At 44.3% G+C, this 18,528-nt stretch overlaps 1 protein-coding gene across 2 annotated transcripts; it reads right to left on the bottom strand.

Annotated features, from left to right (window-relative positions):
- Positions 1-2,633: 2,633 nt before the first annotated feature.
- ZNF706 (zinc finger protein 706) lies at positions 2,634-18,018 on the bottom strand. 2 transcript variants are annotated; one of them, XM_075828002.1, is made up of 4 exons: positions 17,868-18,018; positions 14,054-14,190; positions 4,189-4,292; positions 2,634-2,875 (listed from the first exon to the last, which is right to left on the bottom strand). In XM_075828002.1, the coding sequence occupies exons 2-3, from the start codon at positions 14,186-14,188 to the stop codon at positions 4,197-4,199; spliced, it is 231 nt and encodes a 76-aa protein (XP_075684117.1). In that variant the 5' UTR covers positions 14,189-14,190; positions 17,868-18,018; the 3' UTR covers positions 2,634-2,875; positions 4,189-4,196. The 2 variants fall into 2 exon arrangements, with proteins under 2 accessions (XP_075684117.1, XP_075684118.1); XM_075828003.1 differs by lacking the exon at positions 17,868-18,018 and adding an exon at positions 17,818-17,839.
- Between the last annotated feature and the right edge of the window lie 510 nt (positions 18,019-18,528).

The raw sequence follows: 18,528 nt of genomic DNA, 5'->3' as shown, positions 1-18,528 counted from the left end.
TTAAGGAAAATTGGATAGAAACCGGAAAAATAGGTTTCCTTATTTTCCTCCTCAACAAGTAAATTGACAAGGAGTTTATTTCTTAATGACTAATCAAGGCACGGTCATAGGATGCCACTAGTCAAAGAAATATATCTGTAAGTGCTATTATTATGAAGCGGAATCGTCTAGGAGTATCAGCCACAAAGTGCTAGACCACGTGGGCTCACAGAGGGGGGGGGGGGGGGGGGTCGGGTTGAACCACGTGGCAGGTCAAGATTTATCCTCTGTTGTATCACTCAATACAGAGTTCCAAAATGAATTGAGCACCAGGAACTTCATGACGGGTTTCCAGCGGCATGCCAGTCTTACATCACCAAGCGTCGGATGGAGTGGTGTAAAGCCGCCACCACTGGACTCTGGAGCAGTGGAAACATGTTCTGTGGAGTGATGAATGAGTCTGATAGAAAAGTCTGGGTTTGGCAGATGCCCAGAGAACACCACTTACCAGAATGTAGAGTACCTACTGCTCATCAAGGTTCAGGCCTCTTATTTCCAGTGAAGAGAAATCTTAATCCTTCACCAGACTACGACATTTTGGACAATTATCCCTCAACTCTGTGGGAACAGTTTGGGGATCGTCCCTTTTCTTTTCCAGCATGACCGTGCCCCAGTGCACAAGGTCCATAAAGGCATGGTTGGTTTGGTGAGTTTGATGTGGAAGAACTTGACTGGCCGCACAGAGTCCTGACCTCAAACCCATCCAACACCTTAGGGATGAACTAGAACGGAGACTAGGAGGCAGACCCCCTCCTCCTCCATCAGTGTCTGACCTCACAAATGATCTTCTGGATGAATGGGAAAAAATTCCCACAAACTCCAACAGCCTCCCCAGAAGAGCAGAAGCTGAAAAAGGGGGATCAATTCCACATTATTAGCCATGGTTTTGAAATGGGATGTCCAACAAGCTCAGATGGGTGTGACTGTCAGGTGTCCCCATACTTATGACCATATACATGAGGTATAAGGAGGATATTTACCAGTTGCAATAAGAATACACTATCCAGTTGCTGTTTAACCCCATTGACTGCTAAAGACATATCTTATACATCCCGGCAGGGGAGGACTTCAGTAGTCAAGGATAGGGATACGTGCTTGCTTTTAAGCAAACTAGAGCGAGACTAGAGCTGCAATCCTGATCTGATTTTAAATCAAATATTTAATAAAGCTGCAACTTAGGCCGAACTACTGTAGATTGTGAACTTCTAAGATTATCCAGTCTTCAGTAGATGTGTGATACGCTGCTTAATTCTCTATAAAAGCAAAGGGTTAGCCATAAAGTCATATCAGAGCAGCCTTCACCTGCCAATGCCCATATAGTAGTGCCCAAAGCCGACCTCTGCACCTGCTGCTGGCAGTCATTATGGCTGTAAGAGTTTCCTGCATCGATCTCGGATATCAATGCAGAATAAAACAGAACACCGTCGCTATCATTTGACTGCTGCTGTACACTCATCTGCCCAGCAGGAGCAGTCTGACGGTCGGAGCCAGCACAGATGGAGCAGGATGAGGATGTCAGCGACAGCATGGTTCCAAGCATAAGACAGGAGGTGTAATCGACCTACTGCTGAATGCATGCCGGGCAATTATACCTTGGTGCCAGTGAAGACTTTCTAGTTGCCATGGCAATAGCTTAAAAAAAAAAAAGGAGATCATTTTTGCCACTTTCCGAAAGCGGCAAGAATAGGTAGAAGAGGCTTCTGCCGGAACGACAGATCATAATTTACATCAGAAACTTGCATAAATTATGCCGCAAGTCTACACCTACTCATAATAGGCGTCGATGTGCATTTCTTTCACACTGACAGTAAAAGAGGCACCAGATTTATTATTAAGAGGTGTGCATTTAAGATGAGCTCAAGCCTGGGGTTTTAAGAGCCATTAATATATTTCCCCCACTGTGCACATGGGGGGGGGGGAATTTTTCAAAACAGTGTTGAGTATTTGCCTATGGTAACAGCACTTTTTTTTTTTTTTTGAGAGGCCCTTTGAAAAATGAAAGCAGCGCCCTCATTGTTTGCCATGGGCGACGACTTCACTTTTTCTCTGCACCAAATTTGATAAATCCCTATTGTGTCAGACAGGACTCATTGCCGGAGGCTGGGGAGAGAAGTAAGCCACCAGGTATTAACCCCCTTTCTTGTACCCTAGACCACCAGGGAATTAAATCGTAACCCTCCACTACCCTAGACCACCAGGGAAGTCTAAGCCCTCTTGCACACGACCGATGTGCCACTTAGGCAGTTTTTAACGGCAACTGAGTGGCACCCGATAGTCTTCACGGACCCATTCACTTTAGCGGGTGAATCGGGTCTGTGAAAACTGACCCGATTCTCCGATCTGTGGAAAGATAGGACATGTCCTATTTTTCCATGGATCACTGATGGGACACTGTCCAGTGCAGGAGGCATTAATCATTCTTATTTTCTGATGTCTAAACTTGGGTGCGCGTCCAAGAAGCGCTAGAGATACATATAGTAAATCATATCCATCTGGCTTGTGATTACATTGCTCTACAACTAGCGCCAAGGCCCAGCTCCGCACATCTTCCCTGGTTACAGTTCTTTAAATGTTTTACATTGAACACACAACCGTAAAATTCAGGTACTACTTTTATTGAACAAATTATACACATTATGGACATGAAATCAATATAATTACAACTGTAAAAATTTGAGTATTGCCCAAGTTGAAGATTTACAAATTAGTAAATAACTGTACATTTCGAGGTCTCTGTATGAAGCCCTGTGAAGGGAATGGCATAAAAACGTGGCGATTCTTAGAGCCCCCTTTCAGATTAACCACCCGAGAACAGTCGATATATTGAAGAAATTCCCTAAAGAAAGAAAAGCACATTTAGTTTGTTTTACCACACATCAGTACACCTACGTTTTAAGCCCCAAACCTCAGCCGAAGCAGCCTGGCATGCCAAGTGTATATGTGAAGCGGAGGCTGGCATAATATATCCGCAGGGCAATCATTTTAATAGGAGCCCACCCACACCGCTTTATTATGGATCCGTGTTGTATGGATCCATAATATGGCAGTGTTAGATGGCTAGGGTAACGGTGTGCTTACAATTATATATGGAGGCACACAGACATACCAAATAAATCCAGACTGTGTGCCGCATACAGACTATGTGCATGGGCCCTAAGATCTAGTGGATAGACAGAGCCAGCTAAATGTATATACCCCGTCCCACTCAAGACAGAAAGCCCAAGTTTTATTGTCTGAAATGATATCTATTACAAGATCAAAGGCTCCCTCCACATCAGGGGCGATTAGATCATCACTGCACCTTTTACTAGAAATATATAAGGCCGGATTCAGGGAATCCACTCTCGTGGGTACAGATCCAAGTCCAAGGAAATCTCAAAAGGAATATTATTCTTTGTATTACTCAGAACCTTAAAGTGTAGCTAAACGTTCGACAAACTCCTGACATGGCATAGTGACATGTCAGAAGTTTGGATTGGTGGGGGTCCGAGCACGGAGACCCCCACTAATCGCTAGAACAAAGCAGCAGAAGCGCTCGTGTTAGTGCTTAGCTGCTTCGTGTCTGTTCGGTTTTTTCGGGAAATAAATGTAAATAGCAAGTCTATGAGCCCGTACTCCGATACATCGGCTTTCCGGAAAAAGCCGATCACAGACGAGGGCTTCAGCTGCTTCGTTCTAGCGATTGGTGGGGGTCTCAGTGCTCGGACCCCCACCAATCCAAACTTCTGACATGTCACTATGACATGTCAGAAGATTGTCAAACGTTTAGCTACACTTTATATTTGGCGCCCGATATTTATATAACCCCCTGAACTGTCAGTGGGGCGTGTACTGGCAAGGAGGCGTGTTACTATGGCTGTGACACTGTCCAATCAGATATGGACAGTTACAGCAAAGGGGGGGGGGGGGGGGGGAGAGGGAACGCACGCTCTCACTTTTCAGCTTTCAAGCTCAGTCTTCTGCCGAATAGTGACTCTCTCCCCTATCTTGCTGTAACACTGTCCATATCAGATTGGACAGTGTCACAGCCATAGTAACACCCCCCTTGCTAGTACACAAGACTCCTGTAACCACAATCGACATAATAAACGTGACTTCTAGGTGAAGACGCTCATCTGCTAATGTTATAGGAGTACAGTGAGGACTCACCTTTTACTCTACGCTTCAACACCCACCAGCTCTGGGGGGAGGGGAACCTTCGGATGTTTGCTCTCAAAGTGCTGCTTGAAGGTTTTGGGATCTGGCATTTGTGTCTGTCAAGAAAGGAATAAGAGTCTCAGCAGGGAGAAGCGAAGGACGATCCCGGGTCTTACAAATATTACTGAAATAGCAGCAGATGTTCACACTTCCTTATGCACTGTCATAATCTGGTCCATGCACTAATCTCATGGGCTGCGACTTTAAGGTTTCGTTCACACGGCGGATTTTGCGTGCCGGGTTCGGCCCAAAATCCGCCACAGAACTATTCCTGCCAACAGCAGGAAGATTCCTCTCTCTCATTGACATTAATGGGAGGTTCGGGCAGAATCTGCCTGAAGATCGAGCAGGATGCTTCGTTATTCCGCTAGCTGAAATAATCATCTAGCGACAAAATGAAGCGTCCGACTCACACTGAAATGAATAGAAGGCAGAATTTCTCCGTGTGAACATACCCCAAGATTGGAGCGAACCACACAGGTTCATAAAACTATTATACTTGGAACACGTCCAGATATACAAGGAGCAGTCCTGTCGGGGATCAGCGCTATTCCTAGGCTATGACCTGGCATGATCATGAAGGATAAGCAGGACATGGGTTGGACACAGCTGATAAATGACCAATGTTTTTCGACACTAGCAACCTGATCAATATTGCTAGGGATCGGTCCAGCCCTGCCTATGACCAAAGTATTCATGTCAGCAACAATTGTAATTGGGCTTTTATGGCCGGTCAGTACCTTTGGACCTCACTTATCTTGTACGCTATGAGAATAGTAACAACTTGTAAGCCAATATGCGGGATTCACTTTTTTTCTTAAAGGTGGATGCTTGCTGTCATTCTGTGACACATTTTAAATAAATACACTATATGGACAAAAGTATTGGGACACACCCATTAACTCGAATGACCAGCCTATTCTAAGCCTTAATGACTGAGCTATTTTTTAAGTTCTTCCATCGTCGCATTCCAAGAGCTAGAACCTTTATTTTTGCATCGCTAGAGCTGTAGAAGGTCTTGTTTTTTACAGGACAAGTTGTATTTTTTTTTTTTGTGTTTTTTTTTTTAATAGCACCATTTTGGGGTACATATAATTTATTGATTAACTTTTCGTTGGGTTGGGGGGGGGGGGGATAGAAAAAAAAAAACAAAACAGGAATTTCGCCACTCTTTTTTGCGTCCTAAACCTACGCCGTTTAGTGTGGTATAAATAAAACTAACTATATTCAGCGGGTTGTTACGATTGCAACTATACCAGATTTATATAGATTTTGTATGTTTTACTACTTTTACACAGTAAACACTTTTTTTCTTCAAAATTCTTTGTTTTTGTGTCTCCATATTTGATGAGCCGTAACTTATTTTTCCGCTGATGCGGTTGTATGAGGGCTTTTTTTTTGCGACTTGTAGTTTTTATTTGTACCATTTTGGAGTAGATGCAACTCTTTGATCACTTTTTAATCACTTTTTTTTTTTAAGGAAAGATTCCCAGAAAACAAATTTTTCCATTGTTTATTTTTTACGGCATTCACCGTGCGGGTTAAATAATGTAATAGCTTTATACTCTGGGTCGCTACGGACGTGGTGATACCAAATATGTGTAACTTTTTTACTCTATTTTTTTAATAGTAAAGCATTTTGTAAAGGGGAAAAGTGTGTTTGTTTTTTTTTATTAACTGTATTAAACTTTGTTGACTTTTTTACTAGTCCCACTAGGGGACTTTAATATCCGATCCTCCGATCGCTTTTATAATACACTGCAATACTTCTGTATTGCAGTGTATTACTGCCTGTCCATTTAAAACGGACAGGCATCTGCTAGGCCATGCCTCTGGCATGTTCTAGCAGGCATTCACTATAGACAAACCTGGGGGCCTTTATTAGGCCCCCTGCTGCCATAGACTACACCAGCACCCTTATCGCCGGTGGGATGAGGGAGCTCCCTCCCTCTATCTCCAAAACAACTCCGATGTGGAGCTCGCTATTGAGCGCCACATCTGAGGGGTTAAACGGGTGAGATCTATACCGATCTCACCCGTTCGATCAGGGACGCCCCCAGCTACCTCTGGCAGCTGAGAGAAGGGAGATTTAACGGCTCCCTGCTCTGTTTATTTATTCTGATGCAGCGCAGTGAAAAGGGCTTATGCACCAGAATAAAGCCCATTAGTGGCTGCCGTGAAAAGGCGTATTGGCGGTCACTAACAGGTTAAACATTGAATTCAGTTGAATTGCCGCAGGTGTATAAAATCCAACACCGAGCCATGCAGGTCGCCTTTATAAACATTTGTAAAAGAATCGGTCGTGAATTCTGAACGGAATTTAGTGAAGGGAAATCTTAATGCTTCACTATACCAAGACATTTTGGACAATTGTAGCTTCCAACTTTGTGGGAACAGTTTGGGGTTCGGCCCCTTTCTGTTCCAACCCCAGTGCACAAGGTCAATAAAAGACATGGTTGGGAGGTGTGTGTGTGTGGGGGGGGGGGGGGGGGGGTGTTTGGAGACCAACTCCATATTAATGCTGTGGATTTAGAATGGGATGCCATAAGAGCTCCTTTAAAGGGAACCGGTCTCCAGCATTTCACCTATTAAACTCTCCTCACCCCTCAATGGCCGCTGCTGTCAAAAGTGCATTGCGGTTATCTCCTCTCCTAAATTTTTCCTCCAACTGTAAAGAACGGTCTCCAGACATTTTGCGCCTTTCACGGTAATAATCCGGCAGTCTCGTTCCTTCCTTCCTTCCTCTTCTTATGCCCCATCCTGAACGCTGAAGTCTCGTCTGAGAAAGCGCGCATGCGCCCGTCATGTGTGGTCCGACACCCTTCCCTGCTTCATCCGGGCCTCAAATTTAGTTACTGCGCATGCACCGCTATGGTGTGCCGTTGTGTGCACGCACCAGAACATCGATGCGTAAGCACGGGATTGCGTGTATGCTGAGGGTAGGAGCTGTCAATCAAAAGTAGGCGGGGTTAACTCAAAAACTTTTGTCCATATATTGTACCTATAGGTTTGTTCAGAACCCACAGATATGACCTATACATGGAACTAATTGGGGTAGAGTTGTATTGTGTGAATTGTATAGTTTTACTGATCAAGTTACGTTTATATTAAGAAAACCTACAACATCCCTAAAATCCAATATATAAAAACAACGAATCCAAATGGATCATATATAAAAATATCTTTAAAACATACTATTTCCCAGTTGAAAGACAACAAACGCCTACTAAAAACAGACGGACAATGTCAAGTGCAGGTTCTGGTGTACAAATATTATTGATCAACGCGTTCTCGCCCGTCCACTGTCTTGATGGCGGGTGGTGCAGCTCCTGAGTCTACAGCGACGTCTTTTGTAGAAAAGGCTTTTGAGCGATAGATACAGTGAGGGCTATTCTATGAGCAGTTCCTAACCGCTCCTGAACTTAAAGCACCTTCCTGAACACGTCTGGGATCGGAGGAATCTCAGATCCAAGCTGATTAACCCTTTGTTTGCTGTAGTCCATGACCGCATCATAATCAAAAGGAGAGTCCCTCTTCGATAGGGTCACCGGAAACAAGCCCGCAGATTGGGCAGCCCTCTGGGATGAGCCCTAGAAAGGACCCCAGGGCTGTCAGTTCAGAATGCCTGCTGTTAGTGCACACTAGGTGTTGCCTATACCAGCAGCCTGTGTTATAGTGTAACGTATTATTAGTATACAAGAGTAGGCGAATACAGAAGTAAAAATTAAAGTGCTTTAAAAGTTATCCCTTCATGGGATATAAAACACCAGAAGAAATGCCCACAAAAAAAAGGAATTTAGCATAAAATATATTTTATTGCCCATACACCACATAACAAACCCTACCGTAATAACCTGAAGAATTAATTTAACAGGTTGTAAAATGTGAACGCTATGAAAAACAATGACGAAAAGCTCTATTCCCACTGCAAGCATAATGACATCAACTACACAGTAAATTATTTGTACCCCCAAGCTGCGCAGGAAAATTTACTATTTCTCCTGCATAAACCAAGGCCTCATACATCTACATCAACGGGGAAAAAAAAAAAACAGCAATGGCTGCTGAAAGGCAGAGATGAAAAAAACCCAAAATATATCTGTCCCTTAAGGCCTGATAATCGATGGGTTAAACACCAAATAATATACAAAGCAGGTGCGAAAAACAGCGGGGGGTGCTGGGCGTTGTAGTGCAGGAGTCCATTAAGGTGGGTGATGGGTAACTGATGCATTGTGACTCCTGAATACAGCTCAGCCCGATGTGCAGTGTCTCAATAGTGATTTGTATATTGCTATTTTTGCCGTATACTTTCCCCACAGTATATTGGTGTATGATTATTATATGTGAACGCCGGAACCTGCACTTGTCATTATCCATTTTTTAAACGTCTTGTTTCTGCTGTGATGTAATAAAGATATATTTCTATATGATCCACTTGGATATTGTTTATATATTGATATTGCTTGTAGGTTTCTTATATACTTTTCATTGGTTCCCTTCCATCTCTGAGGTCACGTAGTCTATTGTCCTCGATAGGTTATTAGAAGTTTATATTTAGCCTGGTACGTGCTCACACACTCGAGTGTTGGTCTTCTGTAGCAAGTGTCATTAATGGGCACGAAAAATATTCCAAAGCTTCTATACTTCGAAGAAGAATTACCTAATTGCAGCCATTTTTTCAGTACGGCTGACTCACTTAGGCCGAACATAAATGTTTTAAAGGACCATGTGAAGGGCCCCTGAAAAAACAGGACGTCCTATTGTCCATTTTCATGAATCCCTCAATAGACTCAAGTCTATGAAGGATCCGTGAAAACTGATCCCGCAGACATGCGACTCGGACGTCAATACGGCAGTTTTTCACGTCCGAGTTTACACTCGTTCATCTGAATGAACCCTTAAGGCCTTATTCACACGGACGGGTTTGTTTTGCGCGCGCAAAAGGTCCGTGTGGCATCAGCATATGATGCGTGGCTGCGTGATTTTCGTGCAGCCGGCATCATAACAACACTCTGTTTTTAGGTTTACAAACAGAAAAGCAAGAGGTGCTTTTCTGTTTTCATTAATTTATTTAACTACTGTTGCGCGAATCACGCGCGGCACCCGGAATTGCTTCCGTGTGCCGAGTGCGATTTGCACGCACCCATTGACTTCAATGGGTGCGTGCTGCGCAAAACACGGGCAAATATAGGACATGTCGTGAGTTTCACGCAGCGGACATACACTGTGTGAAATTCACTGACGTCTGAACGGCCCCATTCACTAACATAGGTCCGTGCAACGTGCGTGATTTCCATGCGCGTAGCACGGACTTATTATACGTTTGTGTGAATAAGGCCTTGTCCATAGTAAATGTGTGTGTGAACAAGGCCTTAACAAAGAACTTCATTTCTTAGGCGCTGATTACACCAGTGTCATGGCTCCTGTTTAGGACGGATCAGTTTTCAACAGATACTGGAGAATACTAATGGATCCCAATGACTCCAATTAATGGAATCCGTCAGGGTTACGGTATTTTTGATGGCAAAAATAGCTGTGCAGACTGCAATATTTTTGCCGTCAGACACCATAAACTTTAAAGTGAACAAAGCCTTATATAAAACGGGGCAGGCCCTGGGTGGAACTTAAAGAGGCTCTGTCACCAGATTTTGCAGCCCCTATCTGCTATTGCAGCAGATAGGCGCTGCAATGTAGATTACAGTAACGTTTTTATTTAAAAAAAAACGAGCATTTTTGGCCAAGTTATGACCATTTTTGTAGTTATGCAAATGAGGCTTGCAAAAGTCCAAGTGGGTGTGTTTAAAAGTAAAAGTCCAAGTGGGCGTGTATTATGTGCGTACATCGGGGCGTGTTTACTACTTTTACTAGCTGGGCGTTCTGACGAGAAGTATCATCCACTTCTCTTCAGAACGCCCAGCTTCTGACAGTGCAGATCTGTGACGTCACTCACAGGTCCTGCATCGTGATGGCCACATCGGCACCAGAGGCTACAGCTGATTCTGCAGCAGCATCAGCGTTTGCAGGTAAGATCGACTTACCTGCAAACGCTGATGCAGAATCAACTGTAGCCTCTGGTGCCGATGTGTCCTCGCTCGTCTGACACGATGCAGGACCTGTGAGTGACGTCACAGCGTGATCTGGCAGAAGCTGGGCGTTCTGAAGAGAAGTGGATGATACTTCTCATCAGAACGCCCAGCTAGTAAAAGTATTAAAAACGCCCCGATGTACGCACATAATACACGCCCACTTGGACTTTTGCAAGCCTCATTTGCATAACTACAAAAATGGTCATAACTTGGCCAAAAATGCTCGTTTTTTTAAAATAAAAACGTTACTCTTATCTACATTGCAGCGCCTATCTGCTGCAATAGCAGATAGGGGTTGCAAAATCTGGTGACAGAGCCTCTTTAAATTCACATGTAGCATAAATACTGTAGAATATCCAGGCAGAAATTCTGCAGCATAATACAGTAGCAGCAAAGTAGATTAGATTTGAGCAAATTTTACCCACACGCTGCGGAAAAATTTGCAGTAAAGACATGTGGAAACTGACCTGCAATGTACATTCTCAATATGCAGCATGCCAAGTCCTATTGCGAAAATGCTGCGCGATTTCCAGGAGGAAATTGCGCAGTATTTACGCCACGTGTGAACTGGGCCCTATCCGATTGCCAGGATATGCCATCACTTTATGATTGGTGGGCGACTGACCTCTGCTACCCCCACCAATCCTGAGAACGAAGGGGCTGCAGTGTTGATTTATTGCTGCGTTCCTGTACAGCTGTGCTCCTGGCCCCCCGCTGGAGGGAACTGCAGCATTCAAGTGAATGGGGCCGGCTGCAGTTCCCTGTACCTCATGGGTGGCCGGGAGAACATATGTGCAGGGACGCAGCAATAAATCAACACTGCGGCTCCTTCATTCTCAGGATCTCGGTGGGGATCACAGAGGTCAGTCCTCTACGATCAGAAAGTGCTGGCATATCCTAGCAATGTTCCATCACAGTGTAAGAGAAGAATACCCCTTTTAAAAAAGTACTACGTTAATTGTATGTTCAAACGCAAGGATTGTACTCAGAGAAGCCAAAGGACTCCCACTAACTGTGTAATTGGCGGTGTATATTTATAATATAAAACCTTTTATTGGTATACACTAAGAGAGGCTCTGTCACCAGATTTTGCAACCCCTATCTCCTATTGCAGATAAGAGTAACGTTTTTTTTTTGTTTTTTTTAAAAACGAGCATTTTTGGCCAAGTTATGACCATTTTTATATTTATGTAAATGAGGCTTTCTAAAGTACAACTGGGCGTGTTTAAAGTAAAAGTCCAACTGGGCGTGTATTATGTGCGTACATCGGGGCGTGTTTACTACTTTTACTAGCTGGGCGTTCTGATGAGAAGTATCATCCACTTCTCTTCACAACGCCCAGCTTCTGGCAGATCACGCTGTGACGTCACTTCCTGCCCCAGGTCCTGCATCGTGTCGGACGAGCGAGGACACATCGGCACCAGAGGTTACAGATGATTCTGCAGCAGCATCGGCGTTTGCAGGTAAGTAGCTACATCGACTTACCTGCAAACGCCGATGCTGCTGCAGAATCAACTGTAGCCTCTGGTGCCGATGTGGCCGACACGATGCAGGACCTGGGGCAGGAAGTGAGTGACGTCACAGCGTGATCTCTCGAGAACACGCTGTGTCTGCACTGCCAGAAGCTGGGCGTTCTGAAGACAAGTGGATGATACTTCTATACACAACGCCCAGCTAGTAAACGTAGTAAACACGCCCCGATGTAAAGCACATAATACACGCCCAGTTGTACTTTAGAAAGCCTCATTTGCATAAATATAAAAATGGTCATAACTTGGCCAAAAATGATCGTTTTAAAAAAAAAACCAAAAAACATTACTCTTATCTACATTGCAGCGCCGATCTGCTGCAATAGGAGATAGGGGGTTGCAAAATCTGGTGACAGAGCCTCTTTATTACAAACACCAAGGACAAACAATTGTGAAATAAAAGTTTAATCCATTGACTCCTGTTACCAATTGTGAATATTAATTTTCAATCTGGTATTGATGGATAGAGCTATATAAGGAAGAGAGGTATTGGCTATACCCGCCCGCTTAGAAGTAAAGAAGCTGGTATTGCAGTAAATAGGAGGTCCCTCTTATGAGGATATAGGATAAAACCAATACTATTTCAGGGTATATTAGAATTTGTTGTGTAGACCATCAATGACGTCACTGACAGTCCGCTAGATATTCAAAACTATTTGTTTGCAAACCTGCGTATGGAGCTATTTTTCGAGAAGTTTTTCTATTGACAATGAAAAACGGCTCAAGAAGTGACCTGCTCCGTTATGGGGCGTTTTTTCCCATTGAATTCAGTGGGCAGATGCCTTCTTATTTCTAGCTTAGGCAGAAAGTAAAGCATGCGGTATGCCTCTAATGTGCTGAATACACCGTCGGGTTTCAAATCCTATAAGAGACCTATGAAAGCAATGAGATCATTGAGGAACGTAGAAGATTTGGATATCTCTAATACGCAGGTTTGCAAACAAATTATTTTGAATATCTAGCGGACTGTCCGTGACGTCATTGATGGTCTACACACAACAATCTCTAATATAGCCTGAAATAGTATTGGTATTATCCTAGAACACCGCCTATTTTCAGCCGTTTTTCGGGCCACAAAAATCGGAAGCAGAACGCCTGCAAACATCTGCTTATTGATTTCAATGGGAAAAACGGCGTTCTATTCCGACGGGCCGCTTTTTTGCGCGACCGTTTTGAAAAACGGCCGCATAAAAAATAAATAAAAAACAGCCGTGAAAAAGTGCAGGTCACTACTTGGGACGTTTTTGGAGCAGTTTTTCATAGACTATTGAAAACCGCTCCAAAAACGGCCGTAAAAAAAACCGCGAAAAACGCGAGTGGCTTAACAGACGTCTGAAAATCAGGAGCTCTTTTCCCTTGAAAACCGCTCCGTATTTTCAGACGTTTTTGATTAAGCGTGTGAACATACCCTGAGGGGGAGCGACTATTTACTGGAATATCACTTTACTTCTAAGCGGGTATAGCCAATACCTCTCTTCCCTATACAGCTCTATCAATACCAGATTGAAAATGAATATTCACAATTGGTAATGGGAGTCAATGGATTAAACTTATTTCACAATTGTTTGTAATAACTCTCAGTGTATACCAATAAAGAGAGATTTTATATTATAAATATACACCGCCAATTACAGTTACTGGGAGTCTATCCTCTGGCTTCTCCGAGTACAATCCTTGCGTTTGGACATAAATGTAATACCCTATTATGCCTAGTGCAGGGACTGAGGGGGATTCAGTGTCCTCTGAATCATAGGCCATGCATTAGGCATAACGGGGCACTGGTTGTGAGGCACCACATACATAGAAATACACGATCTAGGTTCCCCTGTGACCGTGGTTAGGATTTTATACATCATTTTGCTGCTTTTTTGCACAGCAGTAATGATGTCGCACCATTACCGCCCCATGTGAATGTACCCCAATAGATGGGGGTCCCACCTTCCTCCCTAATGCACACATTAATGTAAATGGGTATAAATGAGATCGCGCGCTCTATGACATCAGTGAATGGACACAACAGGAAGAGGAAGCCGGATGTAAAGACAAGCACAGAGAACACACAGATATCCTGCAGACAGGCAAGAGGACAAAGCAGACAAGATGAGCCACAGCCCTTACCCGATCTCACTTTCCTACAGCCGTATAATGATTTTATTTCAGAATACTACTGTTCTAGATGACAGCTTAGGATTAAGGTATTACCCGACAGACAGAGCAGGTGTATACTAGAGCGGCTTTAGCTGCGGCTTTCTGGTCGTGTCCTTGTTTCTTCTTCTGTTCCGCTTGTTTCTTGGCGTTTTTCTGTTGTGATTGGATCTTCTGATGTCCTCGAGCCATATCTGCAATGTTAAACAAACGTCTTATATCTGACCTGAGAACTGTCCACAACACAGCAGGTGTACTGACGTCTGGGAAGCGGATAGCACCCGACACCTGCTCATTGCCACACTCCGCTGCAGATATGCTGCAATATAAAAGACATTTAAAGGTCGTCACATGGGCAAAATACAGGTGACAAGTCAGGGCCACCTGCGGACGTCCAGAAAGCCAGTGTCAGAGATGGGACCACACCTGCTCGATCAGCAACACTGCTTGCTGCATCTGTCACTGTCCTGATGCTGTGCCACCAATCCGTTGTGGCAATGGTGCCAGCGTGATACTGCCACTTTAGTACAGGCATTAAATTAGGCTGTGACCAACATCCATGTTGTTTATGGACTGAATTCATCATAAGTGGATTGGCAACAAAAAAAAACACAATAATTGATCCTGTAGATATTAGATTGACCAAAAATCCCATTGAAAAGTACTGGAAAAACGGATGTGTATGGGCTGCTTTAGTCTACCTACACGAGGCATGGCGAAATGACGGGTGCCAGCAGCAAATATTTGTTGCATTAGTTACTTGGTTGTTGGGATTTGTTCAGTATTACTTCTTACATTAAATGCATTTCATTGATCCTTTTAAAATATAATACAAAGAAGCAATTTGTCAATATTACAAACGACAGGGACAAATCTTGTAAAAGTGACGTATAGATCTCATATCTAATCTATCTCCTCTAGCATGTTCTCATCAGACAGGAAAGCAGCTGAGCTAGTACCGGAAGGCTGGCTCATGCCCCGTCACATTTCCTCTATAGAGATGTCACAAATGGCAGCAGCTGCTGTGCCCATCAGTAACATGTGCCGCAACCACCAGCTGCTCCAGCAAACATCATACTGCAACCCACGTGGGCAAAACCCCTGGTGTGAACAAGAAGCATATATATATATCTATCCCCCAACTACAGGGGGGCAACACAAGAGACAATTCTTCTGTAACAAGCACATTATATAGAGGAGACTGGCTGCAAGAAGTGGGCGAAGCGCATGATATGCTCACGGGACAAAATACGATACATCTGGCTTTGTGGAAATAAAGTGTAATTATAGAATGAGAAAAGCTGAAACTATCTAATACACTTAGAGCTTCAATTCTTCATCTTCAAGATCTTTGCTTGCGGTCACTGAATGGGAACATTCTTGTTACATACAGGCTGAAAACCTGTAAAGACCTCATACTTCTCACAGATAACAGTTGTATCCAGTCGATACAATAGTCTGGTCCAGTCTGAACTACATTTTACCTACACCAATAAATTGTAGCAAACTACCAGGACGGATGTATTCAGCTCACAGAGGAAACAATTGTACCAGACTCTCAGCTGTGGGGGCCCCATGCACACGACTGTGCCCGTAACCACAATCTGTGACAACAGACACGGTGGCCACAGACAGTCACTCGCATTTGTGGGCCGTGCTCCCATTATAAAGTATAAATATTTTTATAAGTAAACATAAAAATATAAGACATGTCCTATCTCTTACGGAAGCTTTCTAGGGCCCGGAAACCTTCTCATAAATATACAGGAAGGTGTCCGACGGCCATAGAAATGAATGGGTCCGTAATTACGGATGAAATCTATGGTCGTGTGCGTGGGGGCCTTAGGCTATGTTTAGGACTGCGTCGGAGGCTTCTATTTGACATGAAAAATAATTCTGCATGCAACACTATTTTTCTCGTCAAAACGACGGAAACCATTACTATTAGTCAATTGGGCGCTGGCGGTATCTGCTGTACGACAGTCCGGCATCGCGTCTCGCTTTCCTTTATAAACAGAAACCAGGACGTCGATATGAACCGAGCCTTAGATGACGCCAACCATTCACTGACTGCAAAAAGATCTTAAGACAGTGAGGAATGGAAACGGTTTACATCATATAATGAAGTGGAGTGTTCCATGGATTTACAATAAAAGCCTATTCTTAGTATAAGCTGTCAATATGGGATCGGATAGGTGTCCCGGGGGACAGTAAAGGAGTCTGCTGGAGCACTCTCATACTAGATGCACCTGCCCTCCTGTACATGTGGCTGCATCTGGTACTGCAGCTAAGCTCGGAATGAGGAGCAGAACCAAGAACAGCCACATGTATGGGAGCGCAGCAGTGACTAGTACAACAGCGACATGGCTCCTTTCCAACAATAAACTGTCAGTTTGTTCTACAGATCGATGGGGTCACGGAGGACCCCGACCAATCACACATTGATTATTATCCTAAGAAAAAAACAGACGTTGGCGGTGATGGAGTGAACAGGGGGTCAGAAGGTGGCCCTATAATGACCATTTACCCCCCCTGGATGGTAATTTTTGTAAAATCTCATCACATTCGGCGCCACTGCTAATACCCTCATCTATCTGTACAAATGGCAACTTTTCCTCTTGGTTACTACATTGTATCAAGGAGCTTTTACATTAGAAAACATTATTATGTAGCCCCGTTCTTACGTTACACAACTCCAAGTCTTACGTAACAGAAGTGCGCAGCAGTCGGATGAAGGAGAGGAGATTTTCGTGCCTGAACAGTTTGACACAAGTCCCAAAAAATGTTTTATCTCTAGTTACTGGTCGTATCTGTGAATTATCAGTGATATACAAAGAAAAAAAAAAACACTACACAATACAGAGAGTGAAACCTGATCTACAATGTAACAAGTCAGAAATAATAATAAATATTTAAAGGGAAAGGACTCCATTAAGGGGAATAGAAGCCTTCAGGGGGCAATGACAAGCTGGACGCAGACGAGTCTTTCAACTTTCTCATTACGGACAGGGGTGTAACTAGAACGATAGGTGCATCCGGCCCAAACTGCCCCCATATAAGGACGCTGGCAGAGGGGTAACTTGAAGCTCCTGGGCCCCAATGCAGAATCTATAACTAGGCCCCCCACCTACCATATATCATTTGTAATACTGGTGTCTTGTGCAGCTGAGGGGCTTTTGGGCCCCCTCAGGCTCTAAGTCCCCTATAGCTACCCCCCTGGATACTGTACTGTTTTGGGGTTTCATAGTGGTTGCAGATTTTGCATTGGGGCCCAGGAGCTTCCACTTACATGTGATTGCGGAGGATTATACAATATATTACTACGATGTGAAACATTGTCATCTGGAAAACCTTTACGACTGTTAACTCCCAGTGCCACAAATGACTGATGGTTGCTATTGGTTACGTCCAGGAACACGGTCCGTGGGTTCATATATCGATTGGTTTGAAGCGATCGCTGGTCGCCATAGACACAGATCATTACTAATAATTATCAACACATCAACGACCGACAAGTCACCAATAAGAAACCGCAGATTTGGCGACACCACAATCACATGATTTATCATAAATTGAATCCTTTGAAATGGATGGTTACCTTCAAATTGGAACTTCACAGCTGGCACATGGCAGGGCACACTTTTAACCCTTCATATGTCAGTAGGCAAAAGTATATGTGGGGTTATAAGGCACATGCAGTAAAAGAACGTGCTGGAAGCTCTGCACATTGAGTAGGAAAACAGAGCAGCGCATGGCACCTTCGTCTCTCTAACATATGTTTGAGCCTCACACCTGCTTGCGTTTCTCTCCATCATACATACCATAGCGCAGGCCTCATCCAAGTTCAATGCTAACCCTCAGTCTGACCTACCTCTCCCGGGGAGGCTCCGGCGGGCCGGTAGGACGGCGGTCTCGGCTACAACCGGTGAAGAAAGGAGGCGGAGGGTAAAACCGCTTGTATCCGGACCTGCGCTGCCAATAACTCCGCCCCTTAACACAACCAATTTTCTGCGCAAGCGCGCTGCCCACGGCGGTATCCAGGGGAACAAGAGGAAGGGCGGGTCTAATCTGCATTTTTCTCTTTGTAGACCAATTGGACTGCTTATTGTGCGCATGCGTATCGCCTACTGTCGTATCCAGGGGACAAGAAGGAGGGCGGGGCCGGACTGTGTCTGCGGTGGTATAGACCAGTAGGAGGACGCTGAGGTGACGTCAGAGGATTCCAGGCTGATTGGGCGGAGCTCTGCAGCAGGAGCTGTGACTTTTTCTCCAGTGTCCTCACTTGCTCCCTGGTACAGTTACCTCACACAAGCCTGGGCCAGCAATGGCGGGCAGTGTGGCTGCCTGTGTGGAGCACGGCACTGTCATGTAGTGTGCAAGTTTGACAGCCCTAACCGTGTAGCTGCAGTTACATGTATGTGGGAACGGCATAACAGTTATTACCTTATTCAGCTTCCCTGCCCTTACCCCAGCAACCTGATAGCAGAATCCAGACTGCCGCAGCCTTTATTCTGCCTAAGGACTTGTAACAC

The sequence above is a fragment of the Rhinoderma darwinii genome, chromosome 5, assembly GCF_050947455.1.
Source record: "Rhinoderma darwinii isolate aRhiDar2 chromosome 5, aRhiDar2.hap1, whole genome shotgun sequence".
Taxonomy (NCBI): Eukaryota; Metazoa; Chordata; class Amphibia; order Anura; family Rhinodermatidae; genus Rhinoderma; species Rhinoderma darwinii.
Note: the sequence above shows the minus strand (reverse complement) of the source record. Positions and strands in the feature narration are given on the sequence as shown.

Excerpts from the sequence above, each read along its gene's own strand:
- ZNF706 (XM_075828002.1), bottom strand. The coding sequence starts at position 14,188 with ATGGCTCGAGGACATCAGAAGATCCAATCACAACAGAAAAACGCCAAG. Across the intron at positions 4,293-14,053 it reads ACACCTGCTCTGTCTGTCGG|ACACAAATGCCAGATCCCAA; the intron begins GTAATACCTTAA and ends CTTTCTTGACAG.